At 43.9% G+C, this 24,916-nt stretch overlaps 1 protein-coding gene across 2 annotated transcripts in view; it reads left to right on the top strand.

Annotated features, from left to right (window-relative positions):
• The first annotated feature begins 973 nt into the window (after positions 1-973).
• ssh1a (slingshot protein phosphatase 1a) overlaps positions 974-24,916 on the top strand; it is a 52,521-nt gene continuing 28,578 nt past the window's right edge. Inside the window, exons 1-2 of one of the 2 annotated variants that reach the window (XM_072664867.1) lie at positions 974-1,508; positions 7,999-8,036. In XM_072664867.1, coding sequence (XP_072520968.1) covers positions 1,422-1,508; positions 7,999-8,036 — 125 coding nt within the window. In that variant the 5' untranslated portion in view covers positions 974-1,421. Of the gene's footprint in view, positions 1,509-7,998; positions 8,037-21,039; positions 21,302-24,916 lie in introns of those variants that run through there. The other variant, XM_072664868.1, reaches the window with a different exon arrangement.

The raw sequence follows: 24,916 nt of genomic DNA on the forward strand, positions 1-24,916 counted from the left end.
CATCGAAACGCGGGAAAAAGCTTCCCGGCGTTTCAAAACAGCGTGACGTAAGGGCAACATTTTTAATAAGGAACGTCACGTGACGTTTTTCGTCTTCGTACGAATTATTTAGTACAATTTTTAAAATGTAAAAAATATCTATATTAATTTTCACGGAATACACGCAGCCTATAGATCATGCAGACATGGCAGCAAGGAAGTCTCTAATATATACTCTTATTACCATTGTTAACAAATGACTTGAAGGTGACCTGTTATATTGGCACAGATGTTGCGCTCTGCCCATTTCAAGTTTTCACTGAGTAAAACACAAGAGGTACTCGTGCAATCGTAACCATGACCAAGAGCTTTCAAGGTCTGCAGTAAATTGGAAAGGGCCGGGTCCCTAGCTTGGGCCGGTCAACATCGCTTAAGAGTCGTGCTCCCTCTGACTCCGGCTGCTGATGGCAAAGCGGGTCTTTCCTTTTCTCACAAGGCTGAAGTTGGCTTTGTCTTTTGTCAGTCTCTTTGCATCTGTAGATGGATACACAACATTTCTCCAAGAGAGATGGCAGCTCAGAAGACTGGCCTTCGAGTACCTGGTTAACAGGTATTCATCCTAATGGAACCACGCTTCAGTCCCATGAAGACCTTGCCTCACATCCAACAAATCCCTAGTGACGTCCCTGTCGGACGTTTCACTATGTGACCGTCTGACGGATGAGTTTTGGCGGATGCCAGGAAAATGCTACCTATGGGACTGTATAGTACCAACCTCAAAGTTGGGTGGAGGTGGGATGATGGTCTGGGGATGTGTTTCTCAGAGCTTGGGCTTGGCCTGTATTAAATATTAAAGCCTAATTAAACCTACATACATGCATGTGTGAGTGTATATGGGCTAAATTATAATTAAATGTCTGTTCTGAATGTATGTATGAGTTTGTTTTCGCAGACAAGCAATATTTCATATGTCATGACTGCATGGTGTGAGTAAAGGCAGAGTCAGCCCTGTCCTGGCTGGCGACGTTTGGCACCTCTCTCTCTCACTCTCAGCCTCTCCACATACCAGCAGCGTTAACTCTCCATGGAATTCAGATTTCACCGCTTAGCGGTCTGTGTGCTCCGAGCATCTCTCTCAGCGCCGAGCCGCACACAGCTGAACCCAGCGGCCGTCCCTCATTCCGGAGCAGCCCGCTGACCTTACAGAAACCGTGTACTTAGCCTACATGTACCGAAAAGGGCTCAGGCTCCCACAGAACGGCTTCGCCATCTCCATCGACGGGCGCTGGAAACGCTAGCCGCTTCAGCAGGAGCATGGATTCTTAACGGCGGTGGAGTCGGTTACTTGATCCTGGGACTGCGGGATTTGGGGCAAGGAGCGACTTTGTGAGCAAAAACAGACGAGCCTAGCCGGGCAGCGGCAAGGGGGCATCTCCTCAGCAATGGCTCTGGTAACGCTGCAGCGGTCTCCCACCCCCAGCGCTGCCTCCACCGCCAGCACCAGCACCACCAACGCGGGGGACGCCACGGTAACCTTTATGGCCAGAGAGAGCCTCTTTGTAACGGCAGGCGTTTTTCACGACACGCCGGGGAGGGCGTGAGGAGGGGGGGCAGGCCGGAGGTGCTAGCTAACGTAGCTCGTCCTTTATTACACCCGCGGATATACTGACAACGATTAGGTGACAATAATGTAAAAGCAAGCTAGCATGGCCGCCGGTTTATCATCATCATCATCATCATCATCATCATTAGCTAGATAGCTTACCCAGCTAACGCCTGCTGCTAATGTTGTCAAAGGCTTGATGCTGTGCCAAGAGGAGCAGTGTTTATAGCGGTTAGCGCTAGCTGGAACCCCACGTTTTAGACACTGTTCGGATTTACTTCATTGATTTTCTCCTCGTTTTTATCATTTCCGGTCTTCAAAACATAAGCACAGCTTCGGTGCTTTGCATTTAAAGCTCTTAAACTGCTCGTGTGAATGAGCTAGCCGATAAGCTAAGATAAGCTAGCTACCTGTCAGTGCCCCTCAGAATGCAGTGTAGAAATGGAGGCAGCTAGCTAGCTAGTTTGTTTGTTTGTTTGGCGTGCAGTCGAGCAGTGATTTCGGTGACATTAGGCATTTCATGGGCTTGTTTAACTATCCAGCAAACCACTTAGCAATAGCTAGCTAGCTATCATTTTGTGTGGAATGGCAGGAGAAGGAGGGGGTGCTGTAGTAGTGGACAGTCCTCCATCTGTAATCTCACGTTTCTGTCCACCACATTTTGGTCAACATGCACCATATTCTTTTCAGAGTCTCTTTTTTTTTTGGCCTCCTTGCAATATAAAGGTGTTCATTTCTCTTGGATGCCCTCCACAAGGTAGCAAACCCGAGGGTCTGCTGGGGTGTCATGTATACATGTGGTCTTCTCCTCTGCACACCTCTAAAAGTCCTGTGTTTTTAGCCGTGACTGGGACCTTCTGAAAAGGGGGGGGGGTTTAAATCAGGGAGCAGTCAGGGTCTGGTCGTGTGGCTTCAGTCTGAATGCAGACAGGACGGAGGGAGGCAGTACAAACACATACACACACAGGCATACACACCTGTCATTTGCCTACACGACGAACCATTGACTTTGCATGTGCACGCACACCCGGCATTTGCCTGTTCCATGACAAACACTATTAAAATACACCACTGCAGGTTCCCTGTTTGGTTTGTGACCTATTGCCATGCCCTTTAATGACACCCATATCGTCCATTGGCGCTCATCCGGCTGTGGACGCAGTGGCCGTTGAGGCAGAGACGGAGGCTCCACTTAGGCTGGCTCTGTTTGCTCCAGGGTGCTGTGTTGTTCCAGAAGAAACCCCCCTGAGGACCTCTGCTGGGGCTCTTGCCTGGACACAGGAGTGCTCAGGTTACCTCATCGTAGCACCACTGCAGCCCCATTTGAGCAGTTTTAGGGCTGCGTATCGGCGGCAGCTCCCTGCCACTGAAGGGAAATTTGATAGTCTCAATCAGACTGCTATTATAATGACTTCGTACAAGCATATTGTCCCTTCAGCTGCATGGTTTAAGAGCTACGTCTTCTTCTTGTCAGTCATCTGTCCACGCTGGATCATCAATTCAATTTGCTAACACTGACATCATCTTATTCTGTTTGTGAGGTGTGTTTTTTGCTGCACCCTGCAGCCTCAGCCAGCAGAGGACGCCAACTCCACACACTTCAAAGCCCCACCGATGGTAAACAAAGCGGATTAGGTCCAATGGGCGCAATTCTATTACATCAACCCCTGCAGTATAGTCAGTCGGAGGACCTTCGGGTATTGTGTGGCCTCCAGTTATTACATAACGTGTTGCACGTATGAGTGTGTCCATGCTTACGTCATATGCTGCCCCTTTCCATTAATGTTGGCGTGTAACAGGTAGCAAGCACCTGATTTGTAATTGGGAGCTATAGGGAATCGCTGTGAGGTCCTTGCTGAGGTGACAGCGCTCCCATCTTGGTGGAAATAAACGTTTGATTTGGGCTTAATGGAAGATTCTGCTGCCCTCCTTATGACATCATTGGTGCTGGTTCCCAAAAGGGGCCGGTGTATCTTTCCGTCCCCTTCCTTGTGCGCTATGGGATGGTAATAGTTTTGGGGAGGGGTTGGAAATCCTCCCCCACATAAGTGTACAAAATGGACTGTCCCTAGTGAGGGTGGGGCTGCTCCAGCGCCTTACGGCTCCATACACACACACACACACACACACACACACACACACACACACACACACAACATTTAAATTCACAGCACAATCTCGCCAGTCCAGCCGAGGAACACACAGCTGCAATGATGTCACCTCCTTGCCCAAGGAGAGAGAGAGAGAGAGGGATAGACGAGGGAGTGATAGGGAGAGGTAATAGGGGAATGGATAAAAGGAAACCAAAGCCAATCAAACGAAGCCCATCGTGGAGGATGCTTTTTTTGTGTGTGCAGACGTACATAACAAGCAATGGACGCTTTACGCCCACCAGTTAGCATCATATGCAAAATACCCAAATCATCACACACATGCATTAAACGGCATCAAGTTGGTCAATGTTGGAGGATTTGCTTAATTATTCAGTTGGTAAGATGTAAACAATCTCGCTCAGAGTAGCTTTGGAGTGAAATGATCCCTTGTAGAAAAGTGATGGTGAATGTAAGCAGGGGTCACCATGTCTACCATACAAACACAGGCGTTTTATTCCCCGTCCCAAATCACCAGTGAATCCACACTGGTCTTGTGGGATTCTATGTGATATTGCACATAGAATACGTGCTAGTGGAAGTTTTCTTTGGGTATTGCTTTACCACACAGCGTCATACATGTTACTCCTTACGTAAACCATCGGCTCTGGGGATCGACGTAATGAGAGATGCATGTGCTAATCACTTATTTTGGCCGAAAATTGGTCGATTTGTTTTCTGTCATCGCAATTCCAGCTAATAGTTGTAGTAAGTTGTTTCTAAATCAAAAGGATTCCAAACAACACCATGCATGAGGGGGGAAAGGGGTATTGTATGATTCAGGCATGGCCTACAGCTTTTATTTTTATACCTCGACACTTCCAACCAACAGCAGCACTGGATGTCTGTCCATCATTGCACTCAGATCATTAATTAAACGTGTCCGCTTGTATAGCTGACCAATGTTTAACACCTCAAACTGATACATTTCTAAACTATAGGCTGACAAGATATGCTTTAGGTCCCCACACTTAAGACAAGGCAGACATTACGAGACCGTAAACAGCACTGTGAGTATTGTTTGGCACTGTGTTATGATCATCAGGCCGCTCAGACACAGCCCTTTTTTTTAAGGTCAAATGAACAGAAGTAGAATTTCTGCACGTAGCGAGAAAGAGGCAGGGCACTGCGTTGTGGAATAGTGTTTCCCATGGGCAGTTTCGGTTTAAGCTGAGTAGCTTCCCTTTAGGTGTGGAACGACGTTGCCCTTAGTTGGCTCACCTGCCTTTCCTATTGTTCCTTGCTGCTGGCAGTAACCTAATCACCGGTGTTCTGCCTTTCTGCACACAATGAGAAGCTATTTTTAAGAGGTTATTGTCGTGATGAAGCCGCATTTGCTCAGCAAAAGCCATATTCCTTAGCTTTCTCTGCCCTCGGAAAGTTAAGATAAATACAGACTTTAAGTCACGTGACATCAACCATGTATGTGTGGTAAGTTAGCTAGGGTGCAAAGGTCTCCAAGTGGTGGTAGTCGAGTCCGAGTCGAGGCCAGTTTTTAGTTCAGTCGTCTTTAATACCCAGTTGCTGGATAGGATGCCTCCCTGCCACCAGTGCTGGGAGGATGAAGGCACATACTTCGCCTGCAGCTCTCAGAAATCTTTTAAGACGTTCATTTAGTATTTAAACTTCGGTTGGGGCTATTGTTTTTAAAGACAGTTTACAACCCTAGGGGGCAGTGGTGGCTCAGTGGTTAGAGCACTAAGTTATCGATGACCGTGTGGTATGGCTAAGAGCAAGGCCTTTGACCAAAAGGTCCTTAACCCTCTGTGCTCCCCAAGCACCGAAGCGAAGGCTGCCCACTGCTCTGGACACATGTGCTCACTGTATGTGTTTGTGTGTGTGTTCAAATGGTGATTGCCCCTGTCTTTGTCCATTATTTAACCCTAAGAATGAAACGTGCTGTATTTTCTTTTGTGCTTTGCTTTTATTGGCTGGTGTAGGTCTATGACTAGCATAGTAATGCACTGTGATTATTCCCGAGTACATTGTGGCTGTCCTCTCATTGTGTCCTCTCAGTGCAATGTGCTGTTAGCACAAGTTGAAGGTGTTGTAGCCGGGTTAGCTTTAACAGAATCGTGCTAGTAAAGAATAGGACAGTGTTTTTCCTTGTGTAAATGGCTTCAGCTGAGGTAGTCCAAAATGGTAAAAGCTATGGTAGGCTAGTGTTAGTTTTTTGCATAGCGTGGATCTCTGTTTGCTCCCCCAGCTTTTGCTTTGTTGTGTGATTGAAACAGGAAAAGCCACGGTCTGGTGCTGTTGTGCTGCTCTCCAGTTTCAACAATACCATATTTTCCTGAAGCATTGTGTTTTACCACTTTGCCAGCTTTAACAAGCAAACTTTAGCAAGCAAAAATTAACAAGCTAAAGTCAGGACTTCCAAAACTGTCTTATAGTTTTGGAATTGGCCAGTTTTCTGGTTTTGCGGTTCTTGTATGCCAGTTCTGTTCACTAAACTCGTATTTATTTAACTATGCCAAGGAAAAAACAGATGATTTCAAGAACCAAATGATTTCATGTCGTTTCATACACGTTAGCTCGGTTACGGCTTTGCTCTGCTGCTAAATCAAGACCAGGAAGTGTATGGCGTCTTGTAATAATTATGCGACCAGTGTTGGGCGAGCTTGGCATGTGGGCCATGCTAATGTGGCGGGGCCTGGCGGGAGACCATGTAACACTGCGGTAGCAATGTTTGATGAGCCCATCATCTGGGCCAAGCTAACAATACAGAAGTAGATTCAGCTGGGCCTTGTTAACACCGCAGTAGCGATGTTGGACTAGCTGACAGCGGGGCCATGCTACAGTGGCAAGAAAAAGAATGTGAACCCTTTGGAATTGTACAGTTTTCTGCATTAATTTGTCAATAAATGTGATCTGATCCTCACCCAAGTCTACCCAAGAGTATTGATAAATATAATGTGCCTAAAATAATAACACAAATTCTGATTATTCATTGAGAACAGCCATAAAACCCTCATAGTTCTAGTGAATAAAGTATTTGAACCCTTTAGTAAATGATCTAAAAAAAGCGAACTGGAGTCTTCTTAAGAAAATGAGTTTGGAGGTCTTGACTAGAGCTACTTTGACTAAAAAGAGCTTTCAGAGGATCTACAAACAGGGTGTCTATGGGAGGACACCATGAAGGAAGCCGCTGCTTACTAAAAAGAGAATTGCTGCATGCCTAAAGTTTGCGAAAGAGCACACTGACACTCCACGATGGTACTGGCAAAATTCTTTGTGGAAAGATAAAACTAAGATTGAACTATTTGGAAATACACACAGCGCTGCATAAAAAAGGCACTGCACATTATCATGAAAATATCATTCTAACTGTCAATTATGGTGAAGGGAATATTATGATTTGGGTCTGCTTTGCTGCATCAGGGCCTGGCCAGCTTACAATCATTGAGGGGAAGATGTAGAAGTTGGGTGATGCAACAGGACAATGACCCAAAACACCGGAGCAAGTCCACAGCAAAATCCGCCTTTTGGAGTGGCCAAGTCAGAGCCCAGATCTTAACCCTATAGAAATGCTATGGATTGCTCCGTACACATGAGGCGTCCACAGAACGTGACGGAGCTAGAGCAGCTCTGCCAGGAGGAATGGGCTAAAATTTCTTCTGAACGATGTGCAGGTCTGATCCACAGCTACAGAAGTGCGTGGTTGAGGTTATTGCTGTCAAGTCAGGGGGCAAACTGGCTGTTAATTCCAAGTTCCAATTAGTTTCCTTTCTTTTTCCACTACCGCATTGAATGTTGAGTGTGTTCAGTAAAGAGCTGCAAGATCATATGTATTTCTTTGTGTTAATTGACTTGGATGAGGATCCGATCACATTTTATAACAAATTAATGCAGACAACCATAACTTTTGCAAAGGGTTCACATACTTTCACTATCAGCTGTAGCCGACTGAAGTATGCTAAACTTTATTATGCACAGTACACTGAAGTTTACTTTCTGAGACACTAATGATTAACACACTTGAGGAGTGCTAATATTGAATATTCTTGTACTATAGAGACTGTACTGGAAATATAAAGACTCAGGATCATATTGCACAAATATGGAGCCAATCTGCAGATCTCTACGCCATTAAGCCCAACACAGTGTGTCAACACCGTATGGAGGCCGACACAAGTCTGAGTATATTTTGAAGTGCAGAAATGTAACTGCAGCACTACAGTAGGCTACTATTTTAGGGTTTTTGTCTGTGTTTTATAATGTATGAGCTGTCAGATCTTTACCCTCTCTTTCTCTTCCTTTTTTCAGGACTTTGGCAGTGATGATGAAAGACGGCTAAATCAAAGGTAAGAAATAGTGCTGCTTGTGTGTGTGTGTGTGTGTGTGTACGTGTGGAAAGAGAGAGCCTGTGTCCCTTCATGAGTACGCACCAAGCCTCAGTAACAGATGATTAAGAAACCCATCTGCATCGTGTTTGGCGGAGCCTTCACCTCAACCTGCACTTAAGAGGCTGTTGTCTGCATTGCCGCTGTATTGTAAGGGATAATCAAGGGGACTTTGTCTCAAATGGCTTGATCGCTACCCTTGCTGCGCACTATCGCGCCAGGCCGTTATTTTCAGATGCGCTCGGCCTTCTAATGTGGTCACGTCTCCAAGGTCGCACGGGTTCAGCGTCGCCTTTTTCCGCTCGCTTCTTTTTCGCTCATAAATGTCATGCTGGGTGACTCAGCGTTTTAGAACAGCACAAGTAGACGGTTATATGAAATATTAAACTACCGGCGATGTGAGGACGCCAGAACAAAAATGACGAGGCGTGTTTTGGAGGTGATTGTGTCTCCGAAACACTCAAACTAGGTCCTGCGTCCTCTGGGAGCGCAGCAGTCAGCAGCCCAAAAAGTCCTTTCGGATTCTGAATGTGGGTCAGCGGCAGCGCGGCGGGCAAATGCTTAAGTGAAAAGTTTTCCACAGATTTGCTGATGCAGTTTTGAAAGTACAGCTCAGTCAGGGACTGTGCTTCGTATTGATCCCTGAGACGTTCCCTTCACTCTGTTGGCTGCTAACAGGCTAGACCATGAGGGAATGACACTGGTCACGAGTCAGATGTCTGAGACGTTGTAAAAGTAGGTCCGAAGGCAGGTTGTGTAGATCCCATTTACATTTCAGATCAAGTAATCTGATCACAAGTGGACAGCGGTAAGTATAAGTCTAAACACTGTTATGTAAGGCTTGGGGAAGCATTGCGATGTGATCACTCAAACCAGTTTTGAGGGTGGCTTGCGTGAACGTTTTGTGTTATGATGAATTTGTGGCTGCAGCATCTACTGCTGAAGATGCCTTTTCTTCTTCTACTCTTCCTCTCTCTCTCTCTCTCTCTCTCTCTCTCCTTTTGCCTGCTCAATCTAAACATGTCAGGCTGTTGAGGGACATTTACCCTTGGCCTGAGAACTGTTTCTCCTGAACTGAGGAATCATGTGTGTGTGTGTGTGTGTGTGTATGTTGTCTGCTGTTAATTGCTGAGTCTAGTGTATCAAATGATATGTTAAAGCAACCTGGAGTTTGAGGCATTTGGCATGAAAACTAACAAAATATTAATAAAATTGTGCACTCTGCCCTTTGAGATGCATGAAAAAGTCAGGTATAAATGAGAGCACTTTCTTGCTGGCTAAAAAAAGTAATAATCAGCATAGCAGTTTTACAGTGGTTATTGATGACCAAATCTTCGATCCAATAATATTGTTGTAAGTACAATCCTCTTATTATAGGCCAGAACTTTAAAGTGATATTACACTTGAGGAACCCAATGATCTGAAACTGATGAAATTGAGCCCTAGTATCAGAATCCTTAGTATAAGAATATTTAGCTTTAATGCAAACTACTACTTTTTTGGCACCAATTATTTGACATGAATTGGTGCTCGGTAGTACCTACGTAATTAAGTCTGTACCCTTAAAAGTACAGACTGCGGTATTCAACCCTAATTACAACTATTGCAGTATAGCATTTAAATCTGAGAGGTATAAAATGATTAGTCATGCGAAATGTGTATTGGAATCTGCCAGAAATGACAAAACCAGAGATTTATTTATATCTCAAATTCTAGCACACATTATTTATATCGTTTGTCTCTTTTGTGACTATGCGATGGCTTTACAGACCATAGCACCGCCAAAGTCAAGTATAGTTCAGCCAGGCTACTCAATGATTTATACCGCCTAGTAAAGTTCAGGCTTCTGATTATCTAGCAGTAGTAGCATGAACGTAGCATGCAGTGTTGTCTCTTTTGTTAAAGCCGTCATACTGTTGGCTTACGGACGGCAGTGTAGGACTAAGGGTCAGAGGAAGCGGAAGGCTGTAGCGGATTCAACAGGTCAGTTGTTGCAGCTGTAGAGGTCATGTTGCTCAGGAAGTTTGCATGCAGTGTAAGGGACTATGAGAAAGCACTCCATGACACAAGGAATATTGCTTCATATGGTGAATATCCCAAAAAATATTAGAATAGGAAGTTGCCTATTCTATGTTTTCAAACATATTTGGCCACACAACTGCCACTGATGCAGCATCACTGTGCTGACCAAAAATCACTCTAGGGGTGATGTGGGGAGGAAGTGCCATCAGCTCACCCCTGAGAGAGCAAGGCCAATTGTGCTCACTCCGACTCCGGCTGCTGATGGCAGGCAGCCACTCGGGATTTGAACCAGTGGTAGCAATGGATTGTAGTGGTAGCGCCTTAGTCCACTTGACCACTCCACCACGGCTATGATTATGAAATCTACGGTACTTAAACAGGGTAATATTATGTTATGAGTTCTTTAACATGTCTGGACAGGACTTAATTTGGACTGTCTCTAGTCTAACATGCCAGATCCTTGCAAGGTCTTCAGAGCCTAAAGTAGGAGAAAACAGTTCAGCTCAGCTCCTATTAGTCATAGTACGGGATGCTATGAAATCGCTCTGTCCTCAATCTGGACTGTTAGAAGACATTGATTACACACACCAATCACACTCGCTAAACTTGGTAATCGGGTGTGTTTGAGCATGGAAGTCAACAAACTGTGCCTGCCCTTGTCCACCTTTAGTTCCTCTGTAGTGTCTTGTTCAGCATTCAAGGTGTTTTTATCCTAAGTAAGGTCACATGGAAAGCAAAGGGGCGATTGTTCTCTCGGAACATTACACACCCTCTTTCTCTCGGCCTCTCTCTTTTTCGCTTTTCTCAAAAACAGGATGTGGGGGAAAAATGGGTCAGAGATTTTTGAAAAAGACTAAGCCTAAAGACAACAGTGTCTGGCTCTAACGTGTCCTCTGTAGCACTAATACAACATCTATTCAGCTAACTCAGTTAGCTTCATTAGCTTAATTGACTCAGGCACTTGTCAAAGCTAGTTTCAGTCGTCTATTGTAATGTCTCTTTTAATATCTGTATTTGCTGGTTGCTACATGCTACTAAAACTCTAACATATGGATGGAATGAAAGTAATGCATAATAAATAAATCATAAATTGATAATAGAAATCTTAAATTAAGTTCTGTTCAATGGAAAATGCATATGTTGATATTAGTCATCTGGGCGCTTTCATTTTTCATTCCTGAAAGCTGGAAAACGGAAAAAACATAAACCTTATTCAATATGCAGCTCTACAGTCCCAAACATGGCAAGCTTGTACTACTTATTACAGCTCATTGTACTCCTTGGATAGGTCCTATCTGTACCCCTAGTAACATTCCAATAAAATAAGCTGCTTAATTGCTGACATAGTGCTAATTATCCAGCGGAAACGTACCACAACCTTGTATGTTCACAAGCCTTCTGATTTATACGAATGAATTTATGCAAATGAGCAGCAATGTCGGACGGCAGCCAGTCAGGTTGTTGAATGTGTTGTAATTTGTCCACTGTGTCTTGCCCGTAATGGGACACTTGGCGTACAGTGCTTCTCTTCTCGTTTGCATACATTCGCTTATAATTCTAAAGCTGTATTGCCATTGCTTGTGGCTGAGGGGCCCCCCTAAGCACATATCCAGTAGGCCAGGTTGGCAATCGATAGAAATAGAACTTAATAGAAGTTCCATGTTTACTCTGTAAAGCTGTAAGGTGGATCTGCTGTAGCACTCGCTGTCTACTGCCCTTTATAGCTGCTGGGTCTTGTTAATAAATGGTGCTACAGGCGAATTCTCCTCATTTGATGTTATTTGCTTATGCACGTGTTCAGAATGAGGTAGATGGCCACAACAGGTTCGGACCTGTTGTCTGTTGATCTCATCGATCCCTGAAGGCACAACCCTGAGTTATGCAATGAGAGGGAAAAAAAAATAGCTAGTAAAGAAAAAAAAAAAAGAGAGGCTTGAACCCTCACGAATTCCATGGCGCTTACATAACGTTGACCTGTTTGATATGCTCCTGAAATAAGAAGTGGAAAAATGAGATTATTGCAGCAGATGGTGCAGATTATGCCATGGTTGCTTAATGGGTGCATATACTTTGAAAGGGGCCCAAGGATGGTAAATGATGAAGCATCTCAGAGAATTCACCTGTAGAAATGTTGTTATAAATGTAGGTTTATGGCAGTTATCATGATCCATAAACCTATCGCCCCAATGAAAAATAATTACCCCATCAGCTACTAAATCAGTTAACCCCTTAGGAGCTAACTACAAACTACAGATTTCCACAATGCAGAAACACATGCAAGTGGGAAAGCATAATCTTGCTAAGCATGACCCAGGCATGATTACTGCCAGACCTGCTAACTCTAACCAGTTTGCATCCCTAAACTGACACGCATGGCCAAAAGAGCAATGCTTCCTCTAAAAGCTTGGTTAAATCTTCGCTAGCATCGCAGGAGCATTCAAGGAGTTCCAGTGGTCGAGCACTCTTGTGTTCGGCTATTTTTTGATGATGTTTTTTTTGTTTTTTTTTAGTAATGTCTTGATATACGGAGAGGTTGAGACATGTGCTTTCTAATTTAGTATGAGGTCCGCTACCTCACTGTCCCACCACTGAACACCTCCCCCTACTGCTGTCGTCCATCTTTCTTTCTTTTTCCTCAGCGAATGTCGAATTGGATTGGCGTAAAAGTCGCATGAATTCCGAAATCTGGCTGTTCAGACTGAGTTGCTATTGGATATGTATCGGATTTTAATACCACACAGGAAAGTGTCCCAAATTGGAACTGAATGTGCCACTCAACTTGTGTCACAGGAAAAGATCTGATTTAATGAAATTGACCAGTCTGGAAAGAGTTACGGAGCCATTGCTGAGGCTGAGGCTGGGACTCCAGTGAACCACATTGAGAGCCATTGTCCACAAATTGGGAAAGTTCAAGTCCACCACTGAATGTCTCAAAAGAAGCAAAATTAAGGTTTTTGCCAAAGTGGTCAACTCAGAGTCCTGACTTGAATCTTATTAAGTTGCTGTGGCAATGGGTAGTTGTTACTGCCAAGGGTAGCACTACCAGTTATCAGGTTTAGGGGGGGGGCATTACTGTTTCACTTGAGTGATATCGCAGCATTAGCATGTAGTACTAGTGACTAACTCTTGTGGGGTCCCATGTCGCTTTGCAGGCCATTGACATCTATAGATCTCCCATAGCGGCACGGCTACGTTCCTGCTCCTCAGGCGTTACTGCCCGAACGTAACTGTTCTGAATCGCTGGGCTCCGGTTTCGCTGCGCTCAACACAGTCGGCCTTTCAAATGGAACAATGCGATTGTTATTGTGTGCCGCTCGGCCCTCTGTTGCTTTTGTTTCGAGAGAATGCTTCGGCCTCCCACTCCGTTCCGTGTTGCTCAAGGACCAGCATTGCCCCTACCAAAAAAAAAAAAAAAAGCTGAAGAACTGATCCTAGATCAGCCTAAGCGAGAGAAATTTGCCTCCTACAGCTGTGCTCTCTCACTTGCTCTGCATTCCTGTGCAGTAAGAGTTATCAGGCCGCCGGAGAGAGAGGGAGCGAGGAACCGGCAGGGTTAGATAAGGATGAGGAGAGCGAGCATGGCCAACATAAACAGTAATATATGGGAGGTGAAATGAAGTCAACACATTGCTTCATGTAGTCCTGCTAATGCTTGGGCTAAAATGTTGTGTATTAAACTTTAATAAAGGATCTAGTATCTTTCAATAATGGCACTCCAACCGAATCTCTGTAATTATCAGTCCACCATATCCGCCCATAACCTAGCAATGGACATAAGCTTTAAAAAAGTTACAGCCTGGTCATGCACTCTCTGTACTGATAGCTGTTGCTGTTTGTCAACTGCTGATGATGTGAAATAGTTGGTTTATAGTGAGTGAATGTGCTGTGATTTGGGCGTCTGTAGTATGTATGTGTGTATTAGCATTAACATCTTCCGATAGCATCCTTACTGCTGCCAGCTGGGCTATACTTTTCTGTTAATGGGGCCTCCAGGACACCAGATGGTGCTCGGTGCTCTGAACACCGTCTCGGAACTGGATTGAGAGTAAAATAGCCGATACCCGACCCATTCAAATACGCCTGGATCGGCCAGTGGATCAGGATTGGGACATCCCTACTTGTTGCTGAATGCAATCAAACCTTTGCAGCAAGGCTTCAAAACAGTTCTGAATCGTTAAGAATTTCGTTGCCTAGAATAAGGCTCCATATAGTGGTCTAGATTTGGTTTTGGTTGGACCAGGTGGAGTGGGTTAGGGTTGGATCCCAAGACTCTGAGAAGATAGCTCTTCAAAGAGTGTCTGTGGTCCAAAAGCCTACAGAACTAACAAAAGTAGATGATTAAAATAGAAGAAAGATGCAGGGTATTGCAAAAACTGAACAACCTGTTAGCCTCGTCCAAACATGTTCAGTAGTCTTTCTAACTATACCCACCCGCTACCCATCCCTTGTTCACCATGCTAAGTCTTTCGGCTGGACAGTTGCTCTTAGCTCAGATAGTCGTACGTCAAAATATCGACTTCTTCGTTTGGCACGTTTAGGGTTTTCTGCAATGACCTCGGATATATGGCTACATTTTCGAGCGAGCCAGGTGTTCTCACCACGCAGGAGCAGCGGCAGGAGCAGCCAAGCACGGCTATCTGTGTTTTTGTTTGGGTTTGCGCTCATATCGGAGAACACACGCGAGGCCTTTCGGCGTTCCGCTGGAGTGCATTAAGTGCAACTGTTGCATAATTACTGAAAAAAAAGGGAATCGAGTTACAGAGGGCCTCGTGATCCTGCGCGGTACTCGGGATATAATTTGTTTAGGCCTGTTTTAATGTGATAAGTCTTCTGTTTCTTAGCGTCCTGAATAGCCTTTGCAAAATGTGACGTTTGAGGTCGTGTGGTCAGCTGCTGTGATGGTTAAAATAATAAGCAGCCAGTGTTCTGGTCAGGGAATCCTTTTTGCCAATTGAATAAAGCAAGCAAGGCTTTTCTTCCTATTAACGGAGTCTGCCCTGCGGACAATATGGAATAAGCGTTGTTATGAGCGTGACTCAGCTCTTTCCAGTCTGTTAAACAGAAAGCTCTCGTAATTGAACATGTTAATTAGGTTAGGTGGGTGTAAGGCTGTTTCTGCATGAGTTAAAGGAAATAGTCCAGGACTCAAAATGCTGCATCTGTGTTACACTGTTCGTTACATGCTTTTACCCACGGTTATAGAAGCAAGTCTGCTTAACAACTTGTGAAGGGCTTAAGCGGACACTTTGCATGATGCTAATTGGTGTACATTAGCTTGAGATAATTATGAGCTACATTAGCTTCTTGTAGCTCCAGTGCTAAACTAAAGAAGCCGACTTTAGGCATCATGTCTTGGATGGTCAACTACATTCGTAAGGAAAACGGTAAGGGTAGTGGGTGTAAATTGTGTGTGTGTGTTTTGTTGTTTTTTGTGTGTAACTGTGTCGTTAAATTTGATTGGACGGCAGGGCACAATGTAACTTTGGGGTGCTAAGAATGGGGAACATGCCGATGTTGCTTGTTGTCGTGGCCACCTGTCGATCCATCACTTTCACCAGCGCTTGGGATTGGACAGAGCGGGTACGGCTTTGGTGTTCTGTTCTTCCATGTTTCGCTCCTCCAGTCCTCCATCAGTGCGAGGCGGTGACGGAATGAAAACATTACATAACACTCCCGTGGGGGGTGAAGAGACTTTCTTTGTTGCCGCTGTGTACGTGTGTATGTGTGTGTGTGTATGTATGCATGCGTGTGTGCTGCCCAGGAATAAAGCTCCTTTTTTCTGTGTTCATGCACTACCTCGGTGTGTGTGTGTGTGTGTGTGTGTGTGTGTGTGTGTGTGTGTGTTTTTGTACATTTTCAGGACACAAATGTGATAACGAGCAGAGGTAGTTTGCAGTGTGGAGACTTGCCCAATGCCCAGTGCACTTTACATAAAACCCATGATGTTTTATTATTATTATTATTATTATTATTATATATTTACTTGGATGTTACTTATATATATATATGTAGATAATTACACAACCCATGGTGCATAGTATTATTGCATATGTGTACTTTATATGTTGTTATTATTAACTATAGCTACTTACATATACACACTATGTCCAAATAGTTGTCCCAAAACAAATTCACTCAGCTACTTTTAAGGGGCATCCATTGCTGACTCTCTGGAGCAGATAAACGTTTGCACCTATTGGCATCTTACCAAATGTCAGACGTGGGCTAGAGGGGTGTAAAGCCTCCACAGCTTTGAGCTGTGAAGCAGTGTAACTGTGTTCTCTGGAATGATGGTGCTCCTTCCAGTATTTTTGAGATGAAGTGGGGTGGCGATCATCCAGCATCCTGATATAACTGAATGCAACCAAATCTTCACAGCAAAGCTCCGAAATCTAGTATAAAGCCTTCCTTGGACCGGACAGACAGGATACATATTTTTCCAATACCCTTGATTTTGGAGGAAAACATAAATGAGCAGAGGTCCCAATACTTTTGTTCATATAGTGTATATATGAGGTACATATGAGGGCAGAGGTGGCACAGCGATTAGAGCTCAGGGGTTGCGGGTTTGCGGGTTCGACGGGGTTGCATGTTCGATACCCGGACTCTGCAAGCTGCCACTGTTGGGCCCTTGAACAAGGCCCTTTACCCTCTCTGCTCACCGGGCGCTGGACTTGGCTGCCCACCGCTCTGGGTGTGTGTGCTCACTGCCAATAGTTTGTGTGTGTGTGTGTGTCTGTGTCTGTATCTCACTCCAAGTTCTGACATTTGTATTAAAACAAGCCTGTGTGTTGTGCCGTCTGGATTAGGAACGCCGCACACACCTGGGTGTACAGCTCAGCCAGTGTGCAGGTGGCATCTTGGCTCGGACACCTGTCAGCTTGTCCTGCGGTCTGCTCCGAGTGTCATCATTGGATACGGTTGCCCCGGTAATGCTGAGTCACATGGCCAATGCTGGAAGGCATTTCGTGTGTTCTGTGAATCAGCGTTCCAGCAGTAGAGCTGCCCTGGGCTAATCTGAACGCACAACAACCTTTATTTATACCTGAGTGTGTGTGCACAGACAGACACACACACACATACATGCATGCGCTACTCACTCCTACCTCCTCTACCATATGGCCAAAGCAAATTAGCTTCTGTTGCTTGACACCAGCTCCAGTCAACGTAAAGCAGTCTTGGCATTTCTGAATCACAGAGGTTTTATGGTTTGACGCAGTCTCTGTGTAAAGACCTTCTCCAACAAATATCATGCTACCACGATATTAAAAATAATTGAAAAAGACAAAAATCTATTATGAAACCAGAACACCGCCAATCAGACTGGCATGTAAAATACTGCGTTGTCGTTATTGTAGAAGTATTGTTATATAACAGCTCTAGCTGGACAGAGCAGATGAGCTATCAGAGCTTGTCAATACATCGGATGATGATGATGATGATATCTCCAGTGTGTTTGCCAGAGAAACGTGTTTACTGTTTCTGAATGTATCTAATATCTAGCTAACATCAGCTAGTGCAGTTAATATCTAGCAAACAATGGCTAGAGTAGTTCACAGCTAGCTAATATCAACTAGAGTGGTCAACATCTAGCTAACTTCAGCTAGAATAGTTCATATCTAGCAAACATCACCTAGAGTATTCAACATCTAGCTAACATCAGCTAGAAGAGTCAGCATCTAGTCAACATCTAGCTAACTTCAGCTAGAGTAGTTATTATCTAGAGCAGTTGTCATCTAGCTAACATCAGCTAGAAGATTCAACATCTAGTCAACATCTAGCTAACTTCAGCTAGAGTAGTTAACATCATCTTGCGCAGTTGTTATCTAGCCAACATCAACTAGAGTAGTCAACATCTAGCTAACTTCAGCTAGAGTAGTCAACATCTAGCTAACATCAGCTAGAATAGTTAATATCTAGCTAACATCAGCTAGAATAGTTAATATCTAGCTAACATCAACTAGAGTAGTCAAAATCTAACATCAGCTGTAGTAGTTATCATCTAGAGCAGTTGTTATATAGCTAACTTCAGCTAGAGTAGTCAACATCTAGCTAACTTCAGCTAGAGTAGTCAACATCTAGCTAACTTCAGCTAGAGTAGTTAACATAATCTAGAGCAGTTGTCCTCTAGCTAACATCAGCTAGAATAGTTGCCACCAGAGCTGTGTCGATGGTGGATGAAGGGCAGTGTCTGAAGCTAGATCAGCTGGCACCGAATGTTGCTGAATCAGCTGTAGTAGTCATCATCTTGAGCAGTTGTTATCTAGCTAACATCAGCTAGAATATGTAATATCTAGCTAACATCAACTAGAATAGTCAACATCTAGCTATCTTCAGCTAGAGTAGCCAACATCTAGCCAACATCTAGCCAACATAATCTAGAGCAGTTGTCCTCTAGCTAACATCAGCTAGAATAGTTGCCACCAGAGCTGTGTCGATGGTGGATGAAGGGCAGTGTCTGAAGCTAGATCAGCTGGCACCGAATGTTGCTGAATCAGCTGTAGTAGTCATCATCTTGAGCAGTTGTTATCTAGCTAACATCAGCTAGAATATGTAATATCTAGCTAACATCAACTAGAATAGTCAACATCTAGCTATCTTCAGCTAGAGTAGCCAACATCTAGCCAACATCTAGCCAACTAACCAAGCTAGATCAGCTGGCACTGAATGTTTACCATTTCCAGCATCTGGTTTTAGAGCTGCTGCTCCATTTGTTATGACTCACTGTGTCTTTAAAGTTTAGCAACACTGGCTACTTATTAATTTACGAGTTAGCAGGAGCATCAGTGAGCGAAAGAAAGGTGCTGTAGGAACAGCAGGATGCACTCAAATCAGGCTTCTGACCTTACAGGAGGCACATTATAAAAAGCTCACATATTCAGTGATTCATACATTAGGTTATGTGGACTGCCAAACAACCCACAAACTGGTCTGAAAACATGGGATTCGACAAGACTTTTTGACCTTCATCAAGAGCAGACTCTTCCTTCATGAAGAATCACTCGTTAGCGTTTTATCCCAATTTGCATAGAGGATAAAGAGGGTAAAGTTTATATTTTGTCGCTGTCCAATAAAAAAAAACATGTATCTCCAAAGTTTTGCTTTACAGAAGAGGGCAAAAATGGTCTTCGCTTCGAATAGGCATGGACACCGTCAGACTGATTTTCTAACCAACTAAGGAATGTCAACAGTCAGTGGTAAAAATGAGGCTAGCGCGTAGTTTCTTTAGCTATTTAGCTCTAGCTTATGCTAACAGAAGCAATAAATGCAATGTAAAGTTCTAAAAAGTCATTACATTACTTGTTGCAGAATGATAGTCGTTTTCATCTTCTGGTTTGTTAGTTAAACGTCTTTGAGGTGAACTTTATAGAAAGGCATTTATCGGGATTAGCGGCACGTTAGCGTGTTGCATGTTGCTTCATCTCCATTGACTTGGGTGAGTGGGGTGAACAGTGGCTCGTTATCATGTCAAGCAACGGGGCTGTTTTAGACAAGGTAGGAATGGTGCTATGATGCCGGATCTATGCCGAAGTATTTGGACCGAAGCATTTGACAGACATTTCGTACGAGTAAATATGTCCGATTCACTAAAGCAGTGTGTGAAGCAGTTGAAAGACTTCCATTTCTTGTTAGCTTCTTCAGCTTTGTAGTTTCACTTAAAGCTGAAGAAGCTAACCTGACATGTCTTAGCTCATGGACCTGGATTGGGTTACAGCTTCAGCTTCACTGTTCTTCTGTCCGCTTCTATCTGGCACTCTCTTCCACGATTGCAGCATTTCTTTCCCACTCAGTATAGTCTTATCAGCTTTAAGATAGACCGCCCAGCCCCCCTCCTCGCCTCCCCCCAGTTAGCCTCCTTAATCTGTGTTTGTGTGTGCATGCGAGTGACAGAGAACGAGAGAGAGATGTAGATAGTGAGGGGGTGAGTGCTGGGTTCTGTCCTCTCCACAGCTGGCCCCTCGTGCCCATGGTGAGATGGTGAACCAGAGATGACCGTGCTGGGCCGGGCCTTTCCTCTTCAGTCTCGCTGGAGCGTCCCGGGACTGCCATGGTTGTTCCGAGCAGGCTAGAGGAAGCCCTGTCTTTACTTTAGGCCCTAATGAGATTTAGCAGGGGCTGTGCCAGGCTCCAGGCTCCAACCAATAGAGAACAACCCATTGCCTTGCTCCTTATTCAGTTTCTCTGTTAATGGTCAAGCAGTTGTTTTTTGTTGTAGGGGACCAAACACCAAAGTGTTTATGCATGCATAATGCACTATGCATTTGTGTCAATGCTAAATGTTTTTTATTTATTTATTTATGTAATATAAGAAAGGCCAGTAATTTCTTGTTGTGTGTTCTAGGGGTCCAAGCACCAAACATTTAAAACAGAGAAAGAGGCTGTTTTCTTTTTTATGCAGGATGACTGGAATGAGCTGTCACTCTGGAACCCTGGACGCAAAAACTGCAGGACTAGAGAGATTTTATTCTCTTTCTCTTCCCCCATCCACCCCCCCCATCCCACTTGTCCATAATCCAGCTCTGTTCGAATAAAGCCAGGAAGTCTCTGTATTTGGGCAGCTTATTCTGAAAGAAAGGGACCCAGATTTGAGAACCGTATAGGATTTCTTTTTTGCACAGGCCACATCTGTGTCCACACTGATATTGTGCGTGCGCGTGCGTGTGTGTGTGTGTGTGTGTGTGTGTGTGTGTGTGAGGACAAGAGAATACACAGAGGCGCGCACACACACACACACACACACACTCACACACATGCAGCCTGCCTCGGGCTCCAGGGCGGAGATTCCTCTAGTCAGTCAGCACACAGAGAGGAAAGCCGGTTTGTCTCTCTCACTCACCATTCACTAAGCAAGGGAGCACAGTGCAGAGAGAGAGAGAGAGAGAGAGAGAGAGAGAGCGAATGAAGGGCAGAGCAAAAAAGGAAGGAGTGTCGACGCATTCCCAACCCAGCAGGAACTTGCTAAAACAGAAGCAAGCTCACTCTGCCGGGATCTAGCAGTTGAACGTGTTCTGTCATCTCTCCGCTGTGCCATTGGCCGCTTTTTGTGCCGGACCGGTCGCTGGATTTTGGCCGGGGGCGAGGCGGCGCTCCCCGTGCCCGAGCAGGATGCACCTGGTGCTGGACACCCGTCCTCGGGCCGTGCTCACCATGCTGCCGTACTTTGTGGAGAATGCCGTGCTCACGCAGAATGAGATCTACCGCATGTGAGTGTGCTCCGAAGGGCTTGGGGAGGAGGGATGAACATAGAGAGAGATGGAGGTTTTAGCATTTTCCTGTTTATGAAACTTTAATGCTACTTTTGCACTGGTGAGATTCTCACATTCTTACAACCTAAGCTTTCTTGAAGTGGCAGGGAGCACGAAAGTGACATTTGTATGGATGAATTCTGGCAAGACATATACAGAGCTTATGGAGACCAACAGTATGACAGGAATTGATGATATTGTGCTTCTTAAGTGAGGAAAGCAGTGTCATGTAGCCAAATTCTACTGTATAAATGTTTGGAATTACTTTTCTTAATAACATGTTATAAAATATAAAAACCTTTATTTAAAAATATAAAATATTTATATTATATTTATGAATCATCACTCTGAGCACTTCTAAAATTTCGTTATTATTTTTTATTTATTTTTATTTTTTGAGTATCCTACTAATTGTAAACGTGAAGGTTTATAGCGCTCGTATACTTTCATTTTCTATATTTATCTGCCATTATACTGGTTGTGTATTATGGAAAACACTGATTTCATGCTTTTGAAACCAGCCAATACTTGTTAATTAAGGATGTCCTGATCTTTACAGAGTCTCTTAGTGCTAAGTCGGTCAGCCGATTCAGATTCTCCTCCCGTTAAAACTGAGCGCTTGAGTGATATTGATATATTGATAGTTTCTGATATTGTGGTCTGTTCATGTTCCACTGTAAAATAATTCCACACTGCAAAAACTTAGCTCTTTTGTTTACCTTCTGAGAACGTCTGCAGATCTGAACACCATGGTAAAAACACAGACTGGGAAATGGATTGGGATTAAAATAGCCGATACGCGATCCATTAAAAAAATATGCCTGGATCGGTCCTGATTCCTAATCACTGGATCAGGTCGGGACATCCCTGATCAGTACAGTGAATATGATCAGTTTTCTGTTTGTCGTAACATTGCATTTCAATTTGTTACTGAACAGCTTTGGCAGTGTAAGTATGGCTTTCTCATAACACTAAACCTGAACAGAGAGGACCAAAGAGAGAACAACAAGGAACACAGGAAATTGGAGAGTGATCTATGGATGGAGGCATACTTGCAAGGCATGTATAGTAACAGAAATGCTCAGAGCCTGATAACTCTGTTTAACAGTTTCTGTCCTATGTTCATGTTTATTTTTTTTTAAACGTTGATTATACTGTAGTTTGATATATGATTGGTGTTTCTTATTGCTTGTAATCGCCGCTTTGTTCCGAACATTTTGGGTGGTACACACATGTTGAGCATTGTGGAAGTGGGACAATGAGCTACTTGCCTTGCTTTGTGAGGGACCTGGATTGATGTTGAGCCGAGCAGGTCGGAGCGCTTGTGAATGAAACTGTTCCTGTGCCACATCAGAAAGCTGCCATTGTTCAAATCAAAGATATTGTGCTACTGCTAAAGGAAAAGCGGTGGGAGGGATGGTGGTCTGCCTCTGTCTGCTTGCGCTTGTTTCAGAGGCTAAAGATGGCCTAGGCCTAGGTGTTGTGTTGGGTAGTAACTGGCATAATACAATCAGATACTATTGGATACAGAACTGAAAAGCATCCCTTATGTTATAAAAGTAGAGAATAAAAATATTCGATATCCAACGTACCAGCATATTAAGTGCTAGTAAAGAATTGTGAAACCAGTTGTGGTGAACCACATGTAGCCACATGTTTTTGGAAATGTTTTGAAATGACGCACAATTATCGGAATATGACGTCGTTCCCAGCTCTGACATCCGTCAATAGATAGAACACTGCATTATATCCACCGCGTTCCAAACAAGGACTTCAGTTTAAGGCATCCACCCAAACATCCATACACCTGCTCTTACCATTTTGTGGAGGAAAACTAACCAACTTTTTAGGATTTTAGCTAACTAGATTAGCTCATAGGCTAACGTCTTACCCACTTAGGCAGAGAAGACTGATGATAACACATTTGCACTTAGACAGACAACAATGAACTGGAGCGAAGCTTAGCATTGTATGTTGCTAACTTGCTGACGGCTTACAGCTTTCCAGGCAAAACCTGCACTTTTGCAAAATTTGGCTCCATATTAAATCCACTGATCTTCACGCTTAGACTACCATGTGTTCTCTGAACGAAAAGGATCGCACTGTGACAGTTTAGGACAAATGCACAAACTGTTAAGCCCCTAATAAATACATATAAATATAAATGGAAATTTGCATTTGTTGTTGATTGTTAGTTATTCAATAATTACTGGTGCTCCTCCAAGAAAATGTAGCCTGTTTGCTACAATGCTGCTCCCTCCTCTGTTGGCCTTGTTGTAAACAGCCTATGGCCCGCCGGTGGGCCGCAAAGCGTTATTAAAAATTTCTATTACTGAAGAATAGCTCCACCAGTTTGTAAAGAAGTCCCTGTAGTTACTGAGTAATATGCCTTAGTGTGTAATAAGCTATTCTAAAGGGTTAAAAGAGGTGGTTCTCAAACAGGTCCTTAGAGATGGTCAAAATATTTGCTCTCTGGACTGTGTAGGGGTCTTTGAGGGACATTTTATATTTGCCTTGGGTTTGCATTTGACATCAATAGGTTAAATCAAGTTTAAGATTTGTAGGTTTTAATAAACTCACATTAACTAATCTATAAGTATATTGTAACTACAACCATGTCTTAGAAAGAATGTGAAGAGGGAAGACTTAAGCCACTTGGACTTCAGGCTGCAATCAGTTTCTTAAGGAGGATCAAGTGGCCAAATGCTGTGATAGACAGACTTCCAGCAGATTGCTGCAAAAAAAGGAGTTAAGAAAAAAGGAGCAAGTCCTTACGTAACAGCATCAGCTTTATTTTAATGCTTAAGATGAGTCTGTTAATGCCGACCTGATGTAGTTCAATATATAGCAATATATATTTAATTCATTACATAGTTCATTATGTAGTTGCAGTTGTTTTTGTTTTGCTGAGCTGTCATTAAAGACTGGGAAGTGCCTGACAGTAAGCTGTTGACATGTAAGTGGGTTATGCTCATAAGTGCATCGCTTCTTTGGAAATTATTATACCAAATGTCATCTGTCAGAACCCATAGGGTTGAGTGACAGGTAATTCCATCTGCAATTAGTGTGTGCATTTGCTGGCACAGTTCAGTTGAGGGCTGTGTACTTGCCTTATGAATGCAGTTCAGGTAAGCAGAAGGGCTGTTAGGGCTGTGTGTGCACACACACAGGCTTAAGGTTCTTGTTTGCTGCGATAGGGAGTGTATTTTTAGCCCGCTGTAGTTTGCGGGGTGTGTGATAGCAGGTTCCCAGAGGCTGCAGGCTTTGGAGCGCACTCAGCCAAGTTTGACCCAGTATGACAGACTCACTTTCTGATTTATTACACCATCAAAGCTAATTTATTCAAGACGTTACACTGGTGTCGTTCCCAGGCATTTGACCTGTTTTCAGTGTTTCGATGACTCTCCGACCGTGAACCAAGCGGCAGTTTACTCCAGGAACGTTCAGCAGTATAACTAGGTAAAATCTGAATCCATTCCTGTAGCGGCATGCCATTCTATCCCAACTTGACTGTACGCTTTTTAAAATAAAGGTGCGGAATGGAACCATGTTGGTATCCCAACCTTACTATAT

This window comes from Salminus brasiliensis, chromosome 20 (assembly GCF_030463535.1).
Source record: "Salminus brasiliensis chromosome 20, fSalBra1.hap2, whole genome shotgun sequence".
NCBI lineage: Eukaryota > Metazoa > Chordata > Actinopteri > Characiformes > Bryconidae > Salminus > Salminus brasiliensis.